The 18401-nt window shown below is 32.6% G+C and overlaps 2 protein-coding genes across 2 annotated transcripts in view; one reads left to right on the top strand and one right to left on the bottom strand.

The window, feature by feature from the left end:
• The window catches only part of LOC142335862 (coiled-coil domain-containing protein 77-like), a 385771-nt gene that overhangs the window by 141061 nt on the left and 226309 nt on the right, over positions 1–18401 (top strand). The gene's annotated exons all lie outside the window — the stretch shown is intronic.
• The window catches only part of LOC142335826 (uncharacterized), a 256700-nt gene continuing 254253 nt past the window's right edge, over positions 15955–18401 (bottom strand). The window contains exon 18 of the mRNA XM_075384155.1: positions 15955–16710. Within this exon, the coding sequence (XP_075240270.1) occupies positions 16571–16710 (140 nt within the window). The 3' untranslated portion in view covers positions 15955–16570. The remainder of the gene's footprint in view (positions 16711–18401) is intronic.

Raw genomic sequence — 18401 nt, forward strand, 5'->3', positions numbered from 1 at the left:
TCTTTTGAAGTCTCTTTCTTTCTGTTGGTATAATTGTTTTGTTTTTCTGTAATTGGTATGTTGAACGGTATGATGACGTACTTCTGTCATTCGTGGTATGATTATGGTGGTAATTATTGACAGTAATTAGTGTTATGTTGGTGCTTGCCTTCTTGTTAACATTTAGTTTCAAGTTTTTCGTTAATTGATAGTTGGTCAGGTGGCGCCAATTTCTGTTGTTACCAAGTTTCTTGGTGTAAATGTTAATTGGTTACCAAGTTATTTGGTGTAAAGGTTAATTGGTAATATGGTAGTTGTGTCAGCTTCAAATTGATTTTTACAATCGAAGTGGTAACTTCAACTACGAATTGATCTTGTTAGATCTACCATGGTAATCACCATCTCGGTTATGGCATCGATCAAATTAATTGGGATGACATTATGTTAAAAGCTACTTATGGTGTTACTATTTGTGTTATGAAGAGAGATGTCAAGTCTGTCATCTGTTCTAATCTCTTTCATCTACTAATGAAGTAATGAAGAGACTGTCAATTGTCAAATTTCCGTTTTCGTCTAATGTCAATTCCTCTTCCCTTTGTTAATGGGGTCATTGTTACCTTTTATCATTAGTTTGTTTTCACTAATGAAGGTACTAATGAGTTTTATGTTCACTAATGAGGGTTATGACGCTGTTGTTTTATGACGTTCGTATTCTTAACGTCCGTTTTTAACGTCCGTATCTATGACGTATACAGATTATGACGTATACTGTTACAGTTCGGGTAAATGCGTTCATATAGCCAAAGGCCGTTTGGCCGATAAGCGAAATAGTGTTAACCCGAAAATCAGTCTCTGAACTCGAATGACTTATTAATGTATTGATATAAACACATTTAGTAAGCATTGATGAACGAAGTATTGATCAAGTACATTCTGTGTTCAAATACTTTGTTGGTATGTGAACTGTTAACGAAATGTAAACTGTTATAGTATGTTGAACTGTTGAATTGTGCAACAAAGAACTGTTTAATAATGAATAGATCGTGAATCTTTGATGCAGTTTGTTGAATTGTATATAGTTTATAATTCTGTTTTAATCATGTAGTTATTATATTCCTGTGTTTTAGATACGATACGTAGATACGCATGATGTACGTTGATGTATAAATTACAGGCGATGGGTTATAACGAGGATGAGTTATTACATGGAGTGAATGTATGTGAAGCAGTGAATGTGTGTATTGCATGGATGGGTTATGACATGGATTGTTACATGGATGCAGATGGATGTGGATTGCTACATATTCGAGTTACAGATATTGCACTTCTTTTTGTTTGTTATAATTCTTTATCCGTTCTAATTCAAATTTAAAGGAAGTTATCCATAGAGAGGCATTTATCCATAGAAAGGTATCTGTGGTTGAAAAAAAAGAAAAAAGGGAAGTTACTCCATTGTTATAAATGAAGTTATTCTACAGTCTGCTACAGTTCATGACTCATGGCGTCAGTTGGCTTCCGTTTTGTGATTTGGCGTTTATCACTGTTTGTGTATTATAACTACCATTTATTGTAGAGTCTACCCTGTTATTAATAGAGTTTACTTTATTATTTTGTAACTTTGTTTGTTTGTAACTTATTAATTTGTTTCTATTGTCGTTTATTTATACTTGTTTATTGTTTTTTTAACTTTAACATCTACAGAACGTCTATTCCATTCCTTGAATCCTCTGAACATTATTCAAAGGATATTGTTGCTTGATTCTTTGTTTATCGATTGAACACCCGTTTGGGGCTTTGTTTATTGCTTTATTGTTCTTTTGATTACTTTGTTTATATGAGACCCTTTTTCCAATCATTAGCGGAGGTCCCAAGGGCTACTATCAATACTGAGGAGTGTTATCGATCCTCGATTGTGCTCTGTTTATTTGTGTATGTTGAAATTGGTGACAGAAGTGGAATTGGTGACAACCTGAAAGAGGTGAATGTGGAAAGTGAACGATGGTGTTATCCGTGACATTGTTGGGAAGGATAGCACTGATGTCTGTGTCAGAGTGACGTCATTGACAGCAGTTATGGATTGTTAGTCAGATCGATTGTGAGATGTATGTGAGGGGGAAATACTTATTTTGAAGAGTTTCCAATTCTTTTCTACTCTTTTATTGATGTTTTTGTTTATTAGTGTCAGTATTTATTTCGTTCTACTAAAAAGTGTTACTATGATTAGGTATTTGGTTTTTTTTGGTGTATTTTAGTACTCAATGGTATTTAGTGGAATATTATAACAGAATGCGGTTAGTATTAATAAAGGCTGTCAATGCTAAAGGTGTTTATTACTAAATGTCTATTTTTTGGTACTACGGTGAAATTCATTTTAAGGGGTACTGGTTGCGTTTGTGTATAACACTTTTTGGTTTAGTAATTATTTTTTTTTAATTGTTTTATATTACTGTTTAGTACATCTGTTTAATTTAATATATTTGTGTTTTCATTTTGTTTTAATGGTTGGGGGATTTGCAGAGAATGATTCGGTTTAGGGGGTTATCTGTGCTTGGTTATTGGAATAATAAAAAAGTGGTTATAGATTACGGAATAAGTAAATGATGGAGGAAGTAAATGACAACAGTGTATTACTGAATACACTAGTGAAAGTAGTAGAGTACTGAATGTGCTAAGGATATAGCTTGGGTGTATAAATGAAGGTAACTTTTACAGAAAGCTATAATGGGTCACTGATAACAACACATATCGTATATTAACACTTTATGTTACACATTATCTAACACTTGTAGACCCGATCTAGGGTTGACAATAACATATAATATTTTCAGAATAATAATGTTTCATAATAGTATAGTATTATAACATTATGGCTGTTTTTCATTTAATGGTTGTTTTTTTATTATATTTTTATTTTAAAATAACGATAATATTATTGTTATTTTATAGTTATAGTAATGTTATCTTCCTTTTACGAAGATTATATTTATGAGTATTCTCTTTCTCAGGCTAGTGTATTTCTGATTTTCGTTTATTTGGTAAGCTTGGTTGTTTGGGTGTTGGAATTCCGTTCGCGAGGAGATAATTTTGGAGTTCTAACTTTATATGTTTTTCTTTAGAAAAGTATGGTAAAATGAGATTTCTGTGTATCGTTATGTGTTCTTTATCGTTATCTTTTAATATGTATGTTGTTTCTGTAGGTTTATCTATAATGAGGTACGGTCCTGTTTTCAGTGGCAATAACTTCTTTGAATAAAATTGTTTTTTTCTCAAGTGGTTTTGCTGTTCTGAATCTAAGATTTATCTCATCTGTTAGTTTTTTTCTGTTTTGTAGAATCTTTGTTATTGTTTTATATGTTTCATTGTAATGTTTCTCTTTATCAAGAAACCACTTTGCAAATGTTCTTTTCTGTAATTTTGCAATCTTTGGGTGACTAAACAGTTCCTCGAGATGAGTATGTGCTGTTTGGGTTTTACATGCACTTGTTTCTCTTTGTTTGCAGTTTCCCATCTCATCTGTTGTTGTTCCAAGTTTTATCTTTGTTGGTTTTCGTGGTTTTTGGTTGAAAACGACTTCATATGGTGACATACCTAATCGTGTTTGGTATTGGGTATTGTATGCATAGGAGAAGAATTTTGCTTTTCTTGACCAGTTATTGTATTTTTCATTCAATAATGTTCTGATGAATTGTCCAATTATTCTATTTGTTCCTTCTACTAAACCGTTTGTCCAAGGTGCTTAGGTTGTACCTGGTTTGAATTTGATTTCCAAATAGTTACATAAGTGGGTTAATTCTGTGTTAATCTATTCCGAACCGTTATCTGATCTGATTTCTTCGGGTAATCCGAATTTCATGAACCAATTTTCAAATAGAGCTGTGAATGCATAGTATGCACTATTTTTTGGTGCACATATTAACGTTACGTAGTGTGAGAATGCATCAACTATTACAAATATGTAATTATTTCCCTCAGATGTCGGGTTGATTGGTCCTTTTGTGTCGATCATTATCATTTCGTTGAAGTGTGTTTTTGTTGTCGCTAATTGTTCTTGTTTGCTTTTTGTTTTCGTATTCGCAAACACTTTGTTAGTTTGGCATTGTATACAATCGGCTATAAATATTTTTATCCAAGTGTTGAGGTTTGGAAAAAAATATTTGTCCATTATATTTCGTTTTGTTTTTTTGAGGCCCATATTACCTACTAGGTCAATGCAGTGATTTTCATAAAATGCACTAATTAATAGCGTTAATGGTGAGCAAATTCTTTGTATTGACTTCTTATGTATATTTATGATTATTTTTATTATTCCAGATTTCTCATCAATTGTGATTGACTTGAACTTTCTAAAGTAGGCAAATAATCCTTTGTTTCCTCGAAAATCCATTGTTACTGAATGTGATTTATTGTTATGTTTTTTACACATTTTTACTTTATGAAGAACTGGATCTAATATTTGTGTTTCTTTAATTAAGTTTTCTGTTATTTTTGTTTTTTCGTCGTAGAAAATATCTGTTATTTTCACATTTTCGTATTCTGTTTTTTGTGTTTTGACGTTATTTATCAATCGAAAGTAATCATCGTCATGGTGTGCTGTAAATGGTCCTTTTTGATTTTCTTAATGATGAGGTCATCTTTTTCTAGTATTGGTGATTTCCCATTTTTAACTTTCGGTTTATAGTTTGGTATCAAATTGGTTTTCGTTTCTGTATTGTACTTCTCAAATGAGATTGGGTGATATTCGTTTTTTCGATGTTTATTTCAAAAATAATTGTTATGTATGTTGGCTAATACTGGATAGTGTGTTTTTTCTAAGTTTTTGTCATTTGTATTGTTAAATATACTGTATTTGCATTCTCGGTTATCTCCAAATGGTGTTTTGCAAAAAAGAATTTTATATTTTCTTGTATTTCCACTGTTATATCACGTGATTTGGTAAAGTATTCTTCATCAATTGTTCTGCATAAAAGGTCAGGGAGGGCTAGGTTCTTTCCCTCTGTCCAAATAATATGTAAATTTGGAAACTTCATTAATATTAATTGAAATGTGGTTTGGTTTTTTCTTCTGAGTAAATAGGTAAATGATTGGTTTATGGTCTGTAAATAGTACAATTGGATGGTTGGAGCCAGTTAGCAGGAATTCGTATTTTATTAGGGCAAAAATGATTGCTGAACACTCTCTAATTAGTGTTGAGAGTCGCATTTCTATCGGTCTGAATAGTCTTTAGTTTGCTGATACTAATCTCATTTTCTTTTCAGTTGGATATTGTTGTAACAGTGCTGCTCCCATGCCTGTATTTGAAGCATCTGTTATTAAGTAAAATGATTTCGTGGTATCTGGCATTATTAACTCTAAATTATGTGTTATTATTCTTTTCATTTGTTCGAAGATGGCTTGATGTTCTTTTGTCCATTTGAAATCATTTTCTTTGTGTAAAAGGCTTTATAGTGGTTGTAGTATTGGTTGCATGCCATAGACGTATTTTGCACGGAAATTTATTGTTCCAAGATATCTTTGGAGTGCTTTCATACTTGTCGGCGGTTCCAGTTGCTGGAAACCATCAATTCTTGAAGTGAGTGTATTTACTTTTTTGTTTTCTATTATGTGTCCCAGAAATTTGACTTTTTTCAAAATAAAGTATGTTTTATCAGGTGCTGCTTTGAGGTTTTCTTTCGATAGTATTTTATGATATTCTTTCAATGTTTCATATATTTGTTCGTACGAATTTGTTTGAATAAAAATGTCATCAACGTAGGTTATTATTGTTCCTTTTCTAATTAAAGGGTAGAGGAAATATGTTAGGATTGAAGCAAAGGCTGCTGGTCCTATTGATATTCCATAAAAAAATCGTTTAAAGCAATATTGTTCATTGCCAATTGTGAAGTGAGTGTACCTCATCGATTATTCATTTAATGGTATCTGGTTATATGCGCTGTTGAGATCTGCTGTCGTGAATATTGTTCCGTTTATTCTTCTTAGGGCTACATCAACAGGTTCTATCGGACAGTTGCATTTTGACTCATCGATCATGCTATTGGGGTATCTAGTATCGAGTACTATCTATAAGGATTCTCCTTTTCGAATATTATTACAGGGTTTGTGAATGTGATTCCTGTGGATAGTTGTTCTTTATTTACAGGTGAAATGATATCGTACTTTTTTAATACGTCTAGTAGTTTTTGTTTTCGTTCTCTAAGGTGTATTGGTACTTTACTGATTCTTTGTTTTTTAAAATTGCATCTTTTTTCGTAGGGAGGTTCAACTTTACTTTCGTTTTTCCGACATCAAATTTCGTCGTTGCGTAAAATTGTTTGTAGGTTAATATAATTGTAACTACTTCCTCGAATTCTTCTTGTGTTAAATGTGAGTGTTGAAAGTCAAACATTTGAATAAAATTTTTTTTCTGTTTCCGTATATTTGTTAATATTGAATTTGCATTTGAAATTAGGTTTTCTTTCAAACGTTGCAACTTGTTCAATTGTTTCATTTTCTTGTATATTCAATATTTCATTAATATCATTTTCGTTTTCGTATGTTAAATGATACAGTGCAGCAAAAAAGTATATTGAATTTGTTTGGTACATTTCTTCATTATGTTTTCTGAATGTTATGTTTTGATACATTAAGCCTATTAATGCAATATTTACTGTTATTTTATGTTTGTTTTTATTAATTAGGAATATGTCGATGAAGTGATCTTTTTCTAATGACAGATCTTTTATATCTGTGAATGATAAGTTGTGATATCTATTTATTGGTTCAAAATAGTGGATTGATCCGTAAATTGTTTTTCCACTTGATTTTTCCGATCGTTGGAAGATAGGTATTGGAAAAGTTATACACTTGTGTTGGGTACGTTCAAAATATATAGGTTCTTTGTTGAAAATCGGGTATAATCGAGAATAGTAGGGGTATCCTTTTGTAGTGTTCATGAAGAAGGTAATATCGTTATCTAAAATTGTGTTAGAATTTATAGTTAGTTTGTTTGTATTTACATTGATAATTTCTATGTATTCTTTAAAAAATGGGGTTCCAAGAATGTAAAGGTTGCATTGTGTTACATAGGAAAGTATATTAAAGTTGTTTTAAGGTTTATTTCTGCCGTTTGATGTTCTTTCTGGTGTTAGATTTAGTGTTACTGTTCCGAATGTTTCTATAGTTGTATTATTTGCTGCTGTAAGTGTTTTATTGGATCTTTCTATGTGTACTTCTGGATTGTTGTATTTTATTTCATTCCTTGTACCTTGTTGCTCCTGAATCTAAAAGGAAATCAATCTCTGATATCGGCTTTTGTTTTGTAAAGTCTTGTTCTAGTTTATTACACTGGTACATCGGTAAAACCCAAGCAGGATTAATTTCTAATGTATTTATTATAGTATTACTTGTATCGTCGTGTGCGTTGTAGAATTTATCTAATATTTCTTGATCTTCATTGGATGATTTTGATGTGTATTCGTATTCATCGATTCCTGGTTGGTCATCGTGTTGTGCTTGGGATTCTACATTGTTTATTCTCTTTTTGTTGTAATTACTGTAACTATTCCCAACTTTACTTCGATCTCTTGAATGATACCTGTTGTTCTGCTCTCTATTTGATTAACTTCTTCTATTATCTCTGTTGTTATTATTATTGGTGTAATGTCTATTGTTACAATTTGATCGTTGTCTATATCTGTCACTTCCGTTTGAATCTTTGCTATATGGTCTTTGTCTGTTGTAATTATTGTTATCATAATTATTATTATTACTATTATTATTATTATTATAATTATTAATATTATTATTATTATTACTATTATTATTATTATTATTATTATTACTATAATTATTATTATTATTATTATTATTATTATTATTATTATTATTGTTATTATAAATATTATTATTACTATTATTATTATTATTATTATTATTATTATTATTATTATTATTATTATTATTATTATTATTATTATTATTATTATTATTATTATTATTATTATTATTATTATTATTATTATTATTATTATTATTATTATTATTATTATTATTATTATTATTATTATTATTATTATTATTATTATTATTTTTATTTTTATTATTATTAGTATTATTATTATTACTATTATTATTATTATTATTATTATTATTATTATTTTTATTATTATTATTATTATTATTATTATTATTATTATTATTATTATTATTATTATTATTGTTTTTTCTGTTGTATGGTGAATTTTGTCTCGAGTGACTACGGTTTGTGTATCGAGATTTTGCTCTGCTGTTGTTGTATCTATTATATTTATTATTTCTATTATAACTGTTATTTCTGTTTCTAATTTAATTGTTTCTATTATAACTTGTGCTTCTATCATTGTTACTTCTATTATGATTTCGAGATCCTTGGTAATTTCTGTTGTCTCTGCTATTTGATATATTGTAAAATCCATTTCTTGATTGTGATCTATATGGTGTTCTGCTTCGTGAATTGTTATAGACTGGTGATGTTGATGGTAATTGTCGTCCATTGACGTTGTTTGAGTCAGTTTTTCTGTTCGGGAGATTTTGGTTATTTCTCATATGTCCATAGAATTATCTTTCTTTTGGTCTTGCTACGCTTTCTCGTTGTAGTCTCTTAAAGCATCTGCCTTTAGTATGTCCATGTGAGCTGCAATAGCTTGAAAAGAGTGCAAATTTCGGTCCTCCTTTAAAGTTTTTTCTATCGTATGGGCTATTAATTCCGTCTAGTACGTTACAAATTGTTCCCTCAAATTGCTCTAAGTCATTTTGGTTAAGTTCATTAATATTATTACATGCTGTGGTCATTTGTTCTAGATCTTCATGAATGCTTGTTGTACTTTGATTGATTTCATAAAGTCTTTTATGGTTATTTGTTATCGTTCTCGTTAAGTCCGTTTGGTCTATTTTATCTATTTATTACTAATGTTTTAAATGGCTTTTCTGGTTCTCTTGGTGTTTGTTTATGGTTTGCATGTTTTTTCAAAGCTGCTGTTTTAATTCGTTATCCAAACATCTAATGAATGTTTGGTTCACAACACTATTTCAATAGTCTTCAGCATAGAGTGAGTAAGCTGTCTTTACTAGTGTTTCAATTCGTAATGCTAATGATCGTAAAGATTCAATCGTGTGTTTTTGTAGTTCTTGTAATACTATTTTTGCTTGTTGTTTTGATTTTTCTGAATCAAACATGTCTGAGAATTTTTTGCAGAATGTTTCCCAGTCCAGTTTGGTTTCACTTGGTAAAGTGGAATACCACTTTTGAGCTGGTCCTTGTAGTGTGTGTAATATCAAAGCTGCTCTTTTTACATTCCATTGATGATGTCCTGGTTTATTTTTTGGTTCTATGCCACTACTAAATATCATTGCTGCCATTTAAGTTTTCCTCGACAGTGTACGCTGGGTCTGTACCGTCGAATGGTCTTATTGTTATTGGTACTGAACCACTACGTATGTTTTGCTCTATTTGTGGTTCTTCATTTATGCTGATTGATGTTAATTGTTTATAGAATGGTAAGGGGGGTTCTGTGACTGTTGTTTCTCTTTCCTATGTTGAAGTTGTTCTACGTGTTTGAGTTTCTGGCTGTCTATTATTTTGTATACTATTGGTCTCGGAGTTTCTGATTTCTGTTCTTAAATTATTTTGTCTGTTAATGTCATCCAGTGTTCTATTGAGTCTTTTAAACATTGTTTCAAGTGCTTCTTCTTGTTTTCGTTCGATGTTAAACATTGTTCCAAATGCTTCTTCTTGTTTTCGTTCGATGTTTTCATTTAATTGTCTAAATTTATTTTCTAAGTTATCTATTAGTTTGTTTGTATGAGTTGTTACTTTTTCTGTTATTTCGTCCTTTAATTCTCTATAATTATAGGCTTGGTGTTCCCAGTACATATCTCGATGTTCACGGTTATCATTCAATGAGCCAATGTAAGTGTTATGTCTATTGTAGTGTTTTTGTGCTTAAATTTGGTCTTTTTTTCTTATTCTTTGATTTACTGATGGCGGTAGCCATTTCCTAGTTTAAGTTCTTTGTCTTCAGTATCAGAAATGTATATTTCATCCTCAGGGTTATTTTGATATCCGAATAAATTTGATGTCAAAGGTTTGTCTGGTTTTATTCTTGATTTTTGTTTCGACTGAAAACTTGTATTGACCTGAACTTCTTTTGGTGTTGACGATGATGTCAAGCTTTTTGATAGATTGAATGATGTTGATCCAGCTTGTCCTTGGTCAATAATCATTACAATACTATCTAATCCTTTTGTGTAATTCAAACTTTCTGAGCTTAGTTTTATTATGTTCTCGAAATGTGGTGAATAGTATGCAGGGTTCCAGAGGATTTTTAATTCATCATTGAGATTTTCTATTTCTTCTTTAAATGCTTCTCCAAATTCATTTCTCTTGTCGTTTATGTGTTCAAAATTGTCTAACCAGAATAGGAATGAGATTTCTGATATAATTCTATTTATATCTAATGTCGCTGTTTTCAATTCTGATTTTAGTTCTATAATTTTTGTTAACCAATTATTGTAATCTGTTATATCATTTCGTAATTTGTCATTTACTGACATTATTTGTTTCGTTTTTCCTGTCAAGTAGTATGCTGTATTTCGTAACAATTCGTATATTGTATTTGGTATAGCTGTTGTACTTGTTCTATCCTGAGAGTCTTCAAGTCTCTTCAAGAATGTTCTGAACATATCAGATAATGTTGTATCATTCTAGAAATTGTAGAATGAACTTCTATTTCCTTTATCGTCTGTTAAGGTAAATGTGTAATATTTGTTATGTTGATCTCTGTCTAGTAATGTTACTGGTATGTAATGTGCTAGATGATTTCTATGAATGTTAATTTGTTGTATATGTTTTGTTTCTTTGAAGAGGTTATTCTTCAAATTTATTATTATTTTATAAATGATCTCGCGGTTTTCTTGTGGACAATCGCTAGCAATTGTAAAGGGTATTAGGAAATGGTTGGTGGCCATTTGTGGTTGATGGTTGGTAGCCATTACTTTATTGTTGCGTATCGGTTAAATATATCTGGTTATCGATAACAATTCCGTTATAGAGATATAAAGGATTTATGGTTTGGTTTTGTTTCTTTTTGGAACGCGATCACTGGTCGCACCAGATAAGACGTGTCTCGAGTAGGGTTACCTTGCGAGGTTACTCCACTGAGGTCTTATGGTGTCTCAAGAATATTGTATAATCTTAAGGCTTACCTGACTAACTAAAGTTCTATATCTCTAGTCTGTTACTCTTCTATCTGAGCTTCAGTAGACAGTGCACGGGCCCCAATGCTAAAGTCTAACGTATATCTCAATACAAAACAAGGGCGGAGTAGAGAGAGAGAGAAATATACTTAATTTTTATATCAGGTCTGACTCTGATCGGAACCAACTAAGAGAGAGAAAGGGAAAACATATAAAGATTTAAGGAAAGGTATTTCTTCTTTTTAACCAATCAGGAACGAGTATTTCAGTCTTTTTTTATTTTCATAAATAAAGTCTTCTCTTCTTTGTTGGATGTCAGTCAGCATTGACTCCAACTTCTAAGAACCACCTTTCACATCATGAATATACGTCTCCAAAACATTTTAAATGAATCGCATACTCGTGGACGTGAGCTGAAAGGCTCTAAGAGAATTTAATGCCCGCTGGGCGCTACCTGTCTATCCCGATTTTGGAGGACGAAAAGTCAAATGGGTCAGAAAGAAAATTGGTCAAGCAAAAAATTTCATTGAAAAGACCGACAAGACAGGACTAATATAATTGCTACAAATTTTGTGCGAGAGTAATTAAAAGTTTCAAAAACATCAGAATGCAACCTTTTGCGTGTCCAGATACAGAAAAATGCCAAACAAAGCTAAAAGTTGCGTACAAAACTTAAGGAAAAAAGATAGATTAGCTGTTGTGCAAAAGGCAGTAATTACAGGTTGTTTTTTTGATGCAAGGTTCGGCGCGTTCAATTCGATCTTTAGTCTCTTTAAAATGAAGTTGAAAAAAATCCGCACACTTCTATTGCAGTCAGTATTTTTTAAAAAGTTGACTTAAAGTTGAGTTCTTTCCAAAATGAGAATTTTGCTGTCTGCAAATGTTTAAAACTTTGAACCCTTATTGACGTTCATTCTGCGTCCCAATTTAGTAACCTATGACGTCTGAGATCCTCAATTGAACCCTAACTGTTCTATTTTAAATGAGTGGAGCCCTGGTTTCAAACATTCTCTTGGCTACTTAGAAGTCGAAAATGAGTTAACATTCCATTTGTTTGGCTGTCTTGAAATTGTCACAGCCAGCATTAATTTATAATAGGCTGCTCTTAGGCAAATTGCTTGTGCTGTTGTGAAATCTCCATCTTAAACTAACGCAACCGAGTAACATCAGACAAATTGCTCTCAACTCACTAGCGAGGACTGGCTTTTGGCAGTAGCTGGCTCAGAGAGCTTGGCCCTCACTGGATGAGGGAGCAAGAAAGTATTTATTTTTGTTTGTGTGTGCGTGTGTGTACAGGGGGACGCTCTAAATGCTATTAGTGTTCATATTTATCCTGTTTCTGAGCGAGAAGTAAAATCTGTCAGACAAGGTGACATAAAACGACAAACAGGACTAAAATATTGCTTCAAACTTTGTTTGAGAGCAATTATCATAAAATATTTCTAGAGCAATTGAATTTTTATCTGGATTCAAACGCTCGGGAATTGAAAACTGATTGAATTTTCTTTCTTACGAGTGGATGGGGGCAACGGTGGTAGGGGGTCTTTCGCTGCAGGGGGCCCTTTCGGCCTGAACCATGTGCAGGTGTGTGGGGTTGGGCTGATGTGGGGAAGTGGCGGGGGGGTTGTTGAGGGGGTAAGAGTTAAACTACAAGAACCTTCACACCATAAGTATGAGTCTCCGAAGGGACCGGAGGTGAGCGCAGCGGGGGGGGGGGGGTGCATGAAGAGGGGGAGGGGCTGGGGTAATGATGACGAGCAACAATTGGGTGGTTCCTTGGCAACACAGGGTCACTTCCTTACGGACTGCTCAATGTGCAAGGGTGGGTGCTGGGATTAAGGGGGCTGATGTAGGAGAGAGGTGAAGTGGTGCAGAAAACGTACCCGGCAGATTGCCGCAATATAGCCGCCGTTGATTCCCATATCCAAGATTGGGATTGAAAGAAGTGAAAACATACCCGGCAGATTGCCGGAAAATAGTCGCCGTTGATTCCAATAAGCATGATTGGGATTGAAATAACAGAAGATATTGAAAAAAAAAAGATTTTTGTACAAAAACATTTTTTTAAGTCCGATTTATTTTGATGGCATTTCGTAGTTCAACCTACTTCTGTTTCTTAGAGAGAGGCTACAGGGGCTACTATCAATAACAATAAGCATTAGAGAGAGGTAACTAATACTTATAGGAACGACCTTCAAATAGCGGGCATCTTAAATTCGGCTTTATGGGTTTATCCCGTTTCTATTTCTGACTTCAATTTTTTATATTGACTCTGTTCATTTTGAATTGCTTTGCTGAGCAACTGATGTTCAAAATCACTTTTAGCAGAATGAGAAAAGAAAGAAACTAGCCTAGAGAAGTCAAAAAGATTTCACGCAAAATGTTGAAAAGGCGGCAAAATGAGGTAAAGCGAAACATTTTTTTATTCGACGAAGTAAAAAAAACATAGCAGGACAAGTCCTGACGTACAATTCAAAGAATTTTCATTGAACAAACAGAAAACTAGACCTAGAACGGACTATGGATGGATTGGTAAAACCATTTAGAACAAAATCGATCCAAAAAACGAAAAAACAGTAGAAATCAAAGTCAATTTGCCGCATGTGAAAAAACCACTAGCGAGAAAGCCAATTTTTGCTCAAACACCGTTTTCTCACTCTACTTTAAATTTGGAGCGAAAACAATTCACGCCGCAAACCACTCGCTTTTTCGCTCCACTTCCTATTTCGGCATGACCAAAATCACTACTCCAATTTGACTTCAAAAATCATGAAAATGTGTGAACAGATCTTAAAAAAAAAGACAGCGCCCCAATACAATTCAAATTCTTTGAATTGTAAAAACATAGCAGGACAAGTCCTGACGTACAATTCAAAAAATTTTTCATTGACTAAACAATAAACGACTTATAACGGACTATGAGTGAATTGAGAAAACCATTTTAAAAGAAATCAGTTCAAAAAAATTAGAAAAAAAAACAGAAAATCAATGTCAAAATGCCGCATGTGAACAAAAAAAACACTAGCGAGAAATGAAAATTTAATTCAAACAAAAAACAAGTCCTAGAATGAGCTGTGAATGGATTGGGAAAACCATCTAGAAAAAAATCCGATCCAGAAAATTAAAAAAACAGTAAAAATTAGAGTGAAATTGATGCATGTGAACAAAAAACCACTACAGAGAAACCGAATTTTTGTTCAAACACCGTTTTCTCACTGTACTTTAAAATTAGAGCGAAAAAAATTCACGCCGCAAAACCACTCGCTTTTTCGCTCCATTTCCTGTTTCGGCGTGACCAAAACCACTACTCCAATTTGACTTCAAAAATCATGAAAATGTGTGAACAGATCTTAAAAAAAAGACAGCGCCCCAATACAATTCAAATTCTTTAAATTGTAAAAATAGGAGCGCTATAATAGCCGGCTGAGAAGATGAGGGCGGCTATTAAAAACTACTGTAAAAAATGATCTTTGTACAAAAACGATTTTAAAGTGCAAACTGTTGTGATGTGATTAACTATTTTACCAATAAGCATTCGAGATAGTAATCATGATCAAAGTTTGAAAAAAAATGCTAAAAGGGCTAAAAAACGCTAGAGTAGGCTTAAAATCGGAGACCTTGTTGAAAAGCCTTCAAATTAGCAAAAAATTCCCTTTAATTATCTAAAACCTTCAAAATTCTATCAAAACAACCTGTATAACTTTTCTCTAAAGTAATTTTTAGAGCAAATCTTTTTTGCCCTGCCTTAGGAAAAACAACCCTAACATCAAACTTAATTTATCGATGGAGCTTATATTAAAGTAATCTGAAAAGCAAAAAACAGAAGATTTTGGCAAAATACTTTAAATAACGAAAACAAGCAAAATTTTTTTCAAATTAAGCCTATTTTCTTTTAAAAATTGCACACTTAATTTCATGTGGAAATCAAAAGGCCACCAACACTTTTTCAAAAATTAACTGGAACCAAAAAAGTTACCCGACACTAAAACATGTAAGAAAAACAACAACCGCCTAAAAACTCCTCAGCTGTCAAAATCCCAAAAAACTCAAGATTGCATTTAAAACTCTAATATATGATTGATTGTCACAAAATTTCCCAATTGTACAGTTACTTGTTAATGTGTTTTAGAAAAACCACTTAGCCCGAAAAATTTGAACTGAAAATAAAAAAAACACTGCATCGAAAAAGCCGAACGTGATCAAAAAAAATTTTGCTCGCTTAGCGAAAATTTTTTCTACCTACATTTCGTGTTCTGTTTCAAAAGAAGGTATGAACAAAAGAACCACTTTATTTTCTCCGCTCTTCGAGCTTTTTCAAACTTTATTTACTCCCTGAACTTCCGGCTTTCTTGCTCGCTCACTTATCAAAAAAAAAGAAAACCTTAAAACATCTTTGAGTCTTAAAAAATAAGGACCACTATAATAGCCGCCTAAGAAGCTGAGGTGGCTATTAAAAACCAAAGCAACCACTTATATTCTGAGCAACTGTGCAGCTTGTAATGTGACAAGAAATGCGCGCCTGGATCTCCCTAAGAAAAGGGGCATATATATATCATTGTGCACTGAACAGCATTTGTTATGATAGTTCTCTCTTCTTTGATTGCAAAAATCGAATTACATCGGTAGCTGTCTACAGAGGTCGAAAGTAAATACTTTTTAAGCTTAGGGGCGTAAAAACAATTTCAGAAAAAATGCAGAGGTAACCTTCCCTCTCCATAAAAACGCTCTTGGTTGAGACGATCGTGGCCAGTGGATAAAAACAAGACACAAATATTAAATTTGAATTTATTTACAATAAATAAATTTTGTGTTATCAAAGTAAATCACTATGAACAATTTAAAGAATGTAGAAAATCGACAAAGCAATTCTAAGCAGCGAGACAAAAACATCGGATGTTACACGAGATATGTAAATTGGAATTAAGTGCTCAGCAATTTTTTAAACTTCTTTTGAGTCACAGAGAACAATAAATAGCGCATCAAGATAGATGAAAAATTAAAGATAGAAAGCATCCTTCAATCGCTGAAAAACTTACTCATCCTCGATAGCACAATTTAGGAAAGTTTGAATTTATAAGTTTTGAGACGGATCATCTCTTGTTACAGTTAAGATAAGTTATTTGGCAATACTTTAAGTTCTGGTTGTAATTGACAATTATTTGCATATTGTTGCCTAATATGTATCCATTTCCCCACTACAAAATTACTATCCATAAATGATATTTTCAAACTTTTTCAATGGAATTTTGATTAGCCATTAAAAAGTGTAAATACACATCATAATTTGTCCACGCACACTTACGTTCTTAAACAAAAAAATCTTTACGGGGAAATGAGCAGGCGGCAATTTCTTGCTCTATATGACCCTCGGATCTTGTTGAGTTCACGATTGTAGTTGAACATGATTGGCTGGGAAGTATCCATGTCTCTCGTACCCTATGTACCCGAACCACCAATCCTCATTCTCCAAATTCTGCACTGCAATCACCTCATCGGGCGCGAAAGATAGATCCTGAGGATCCTCTGAAACAAACAAATGTTGACTGTCCAATAAAATGCTTATGCTCTCCATAAAAATTTTGTTCAGTATAGATTGTACAAAGAGCAGAAAAATCAAATTACAATTTGTCAATTTAATACATTATGCGAGCAGTTAAACTCTTTTCGACACTTTCTTCTGACCATCGAAAGCTACCACTACCAGCAATGTACCTGCTTTGCTGAGCAGCCGCTGTTTAATAGTCCTTTGAGTTAAAAACAAAAATAGCCTACAGAAGTCAAAAAAAGATTTCAACCGAAATGTTGAACGAGCTGTGAACTAAGTTAAAGGCGAACAAATTTTTTTTCCACGAAGATACGATAAAAAATAACAGGACAACAAGGACGAATTAAAAGTATAGTCCTGAATCAATTCAAAGAATAAAAAAACTAAACATAAAACTAGAACTAGAAATGTCCAGGAATGGGCTCGTACAATAGTTTAGAAAAAATCGGAGAAAACAGTAAAAATCAGTCAAAATGCCGCACGTCAACAAAAACCACTAGCGAGAAAGCGAAGGCTTGTTCATGCACCATTTTGTCATTCTACTTCAAAATTAGAGTTAAAAAATTTCAAGCCGAAAACCACTGGTTCTTTCTTCTCTCCACTTCTTGTTTTGGCATGAACAGAAACATTACTTCAATTGAACTTCAATAATCTTGAAAATGTTATTACAAAAAGTTATTACAATTACCACCCCAATTTTATAGCAGACACAATAAACCTATAAAATTTTAAGACCAACTATAACCCCTAATAAAGCTAACTCCAGCAAAAAAACTCCCTAGATTCTTGCACAAATTCAGCATATTCGGTTAGATTCTAAAATTACACTTAATCCAGCTTTTTAACTGAAAGCTATTAAGCATAAAACTAATGCCAGCTAGCAATCGCTTAATGAACTTTGATAACCTAATGCACCATGACTTAATGACCGGGCTTTATATGCTTATCCTTTTTCTTTTGATCTTTTAATTTTGCACTTTTGACTTTGACCGTATTCAGTACACGGCGTAATTCAATACGTGAAAGAAATTAAAATTCATTCAGTTGCAACAGTGAGTAAAGTAATTCAGTAGTCAAGCGTGAAAATCGCGAGTAAAGCGAATTAAAAAAGGGAGAGCGCGCCTAAATAATTGCCACTGAAAGACTGACGGCGGCTATTAATAAGATCATAAAAATTGCTAAAAAAGCATCCAACAGGGCACAAGAACAAACTCAAAATTGCACCTAAAAATCAATACTTTATCAGATGATCAAAAAGTCCTCCAAATGCCTTAAATAATTATTTAAGTTAATTGAGACGAACACATTTATCAGAATAAATAAGTTAAAACTAAAAAACTGCTTCGAAAAAGCCGCACGTGATCTACAAAATTCGCCTTCTTAGCGAAACCTTTTTCACACCTACTTTTCTCACTCTCTTTCAGAATAATGCTTTCAACTTTTATTCAACAGATTGACCAAAATACTTTTTTTCCAAGTGCGTCAATTGACTCTAAAGCACATCCTCTAATATAGAAGTCACCTATTAAAAAATAGATCGCCATTACTCCTCTTCGAGTCGTAAAAGGAGAGCGAGTCGTAAAATAATAGACGTTGAGAGGCTGAAGATTGCTATTAATAAAAAACTGAAAAATATAGCGCTACAGTGACAGAGGGAAACAAAAGAAAA

Source organism: Convolutriloba macropyga, chromosome 3 (assembly GCF_964194025.1).
Source record: "Convolutriloba macropyga chromosome 3, txConMacr16.3, whole genome shotgun sequence".
Classification (NCBI taxonomy): Eukaryota; Metazoa; Xenacoelomorpha; order Acoela; family Convolutidae; genus Convolutriloba; species Convolutriloba macropyga.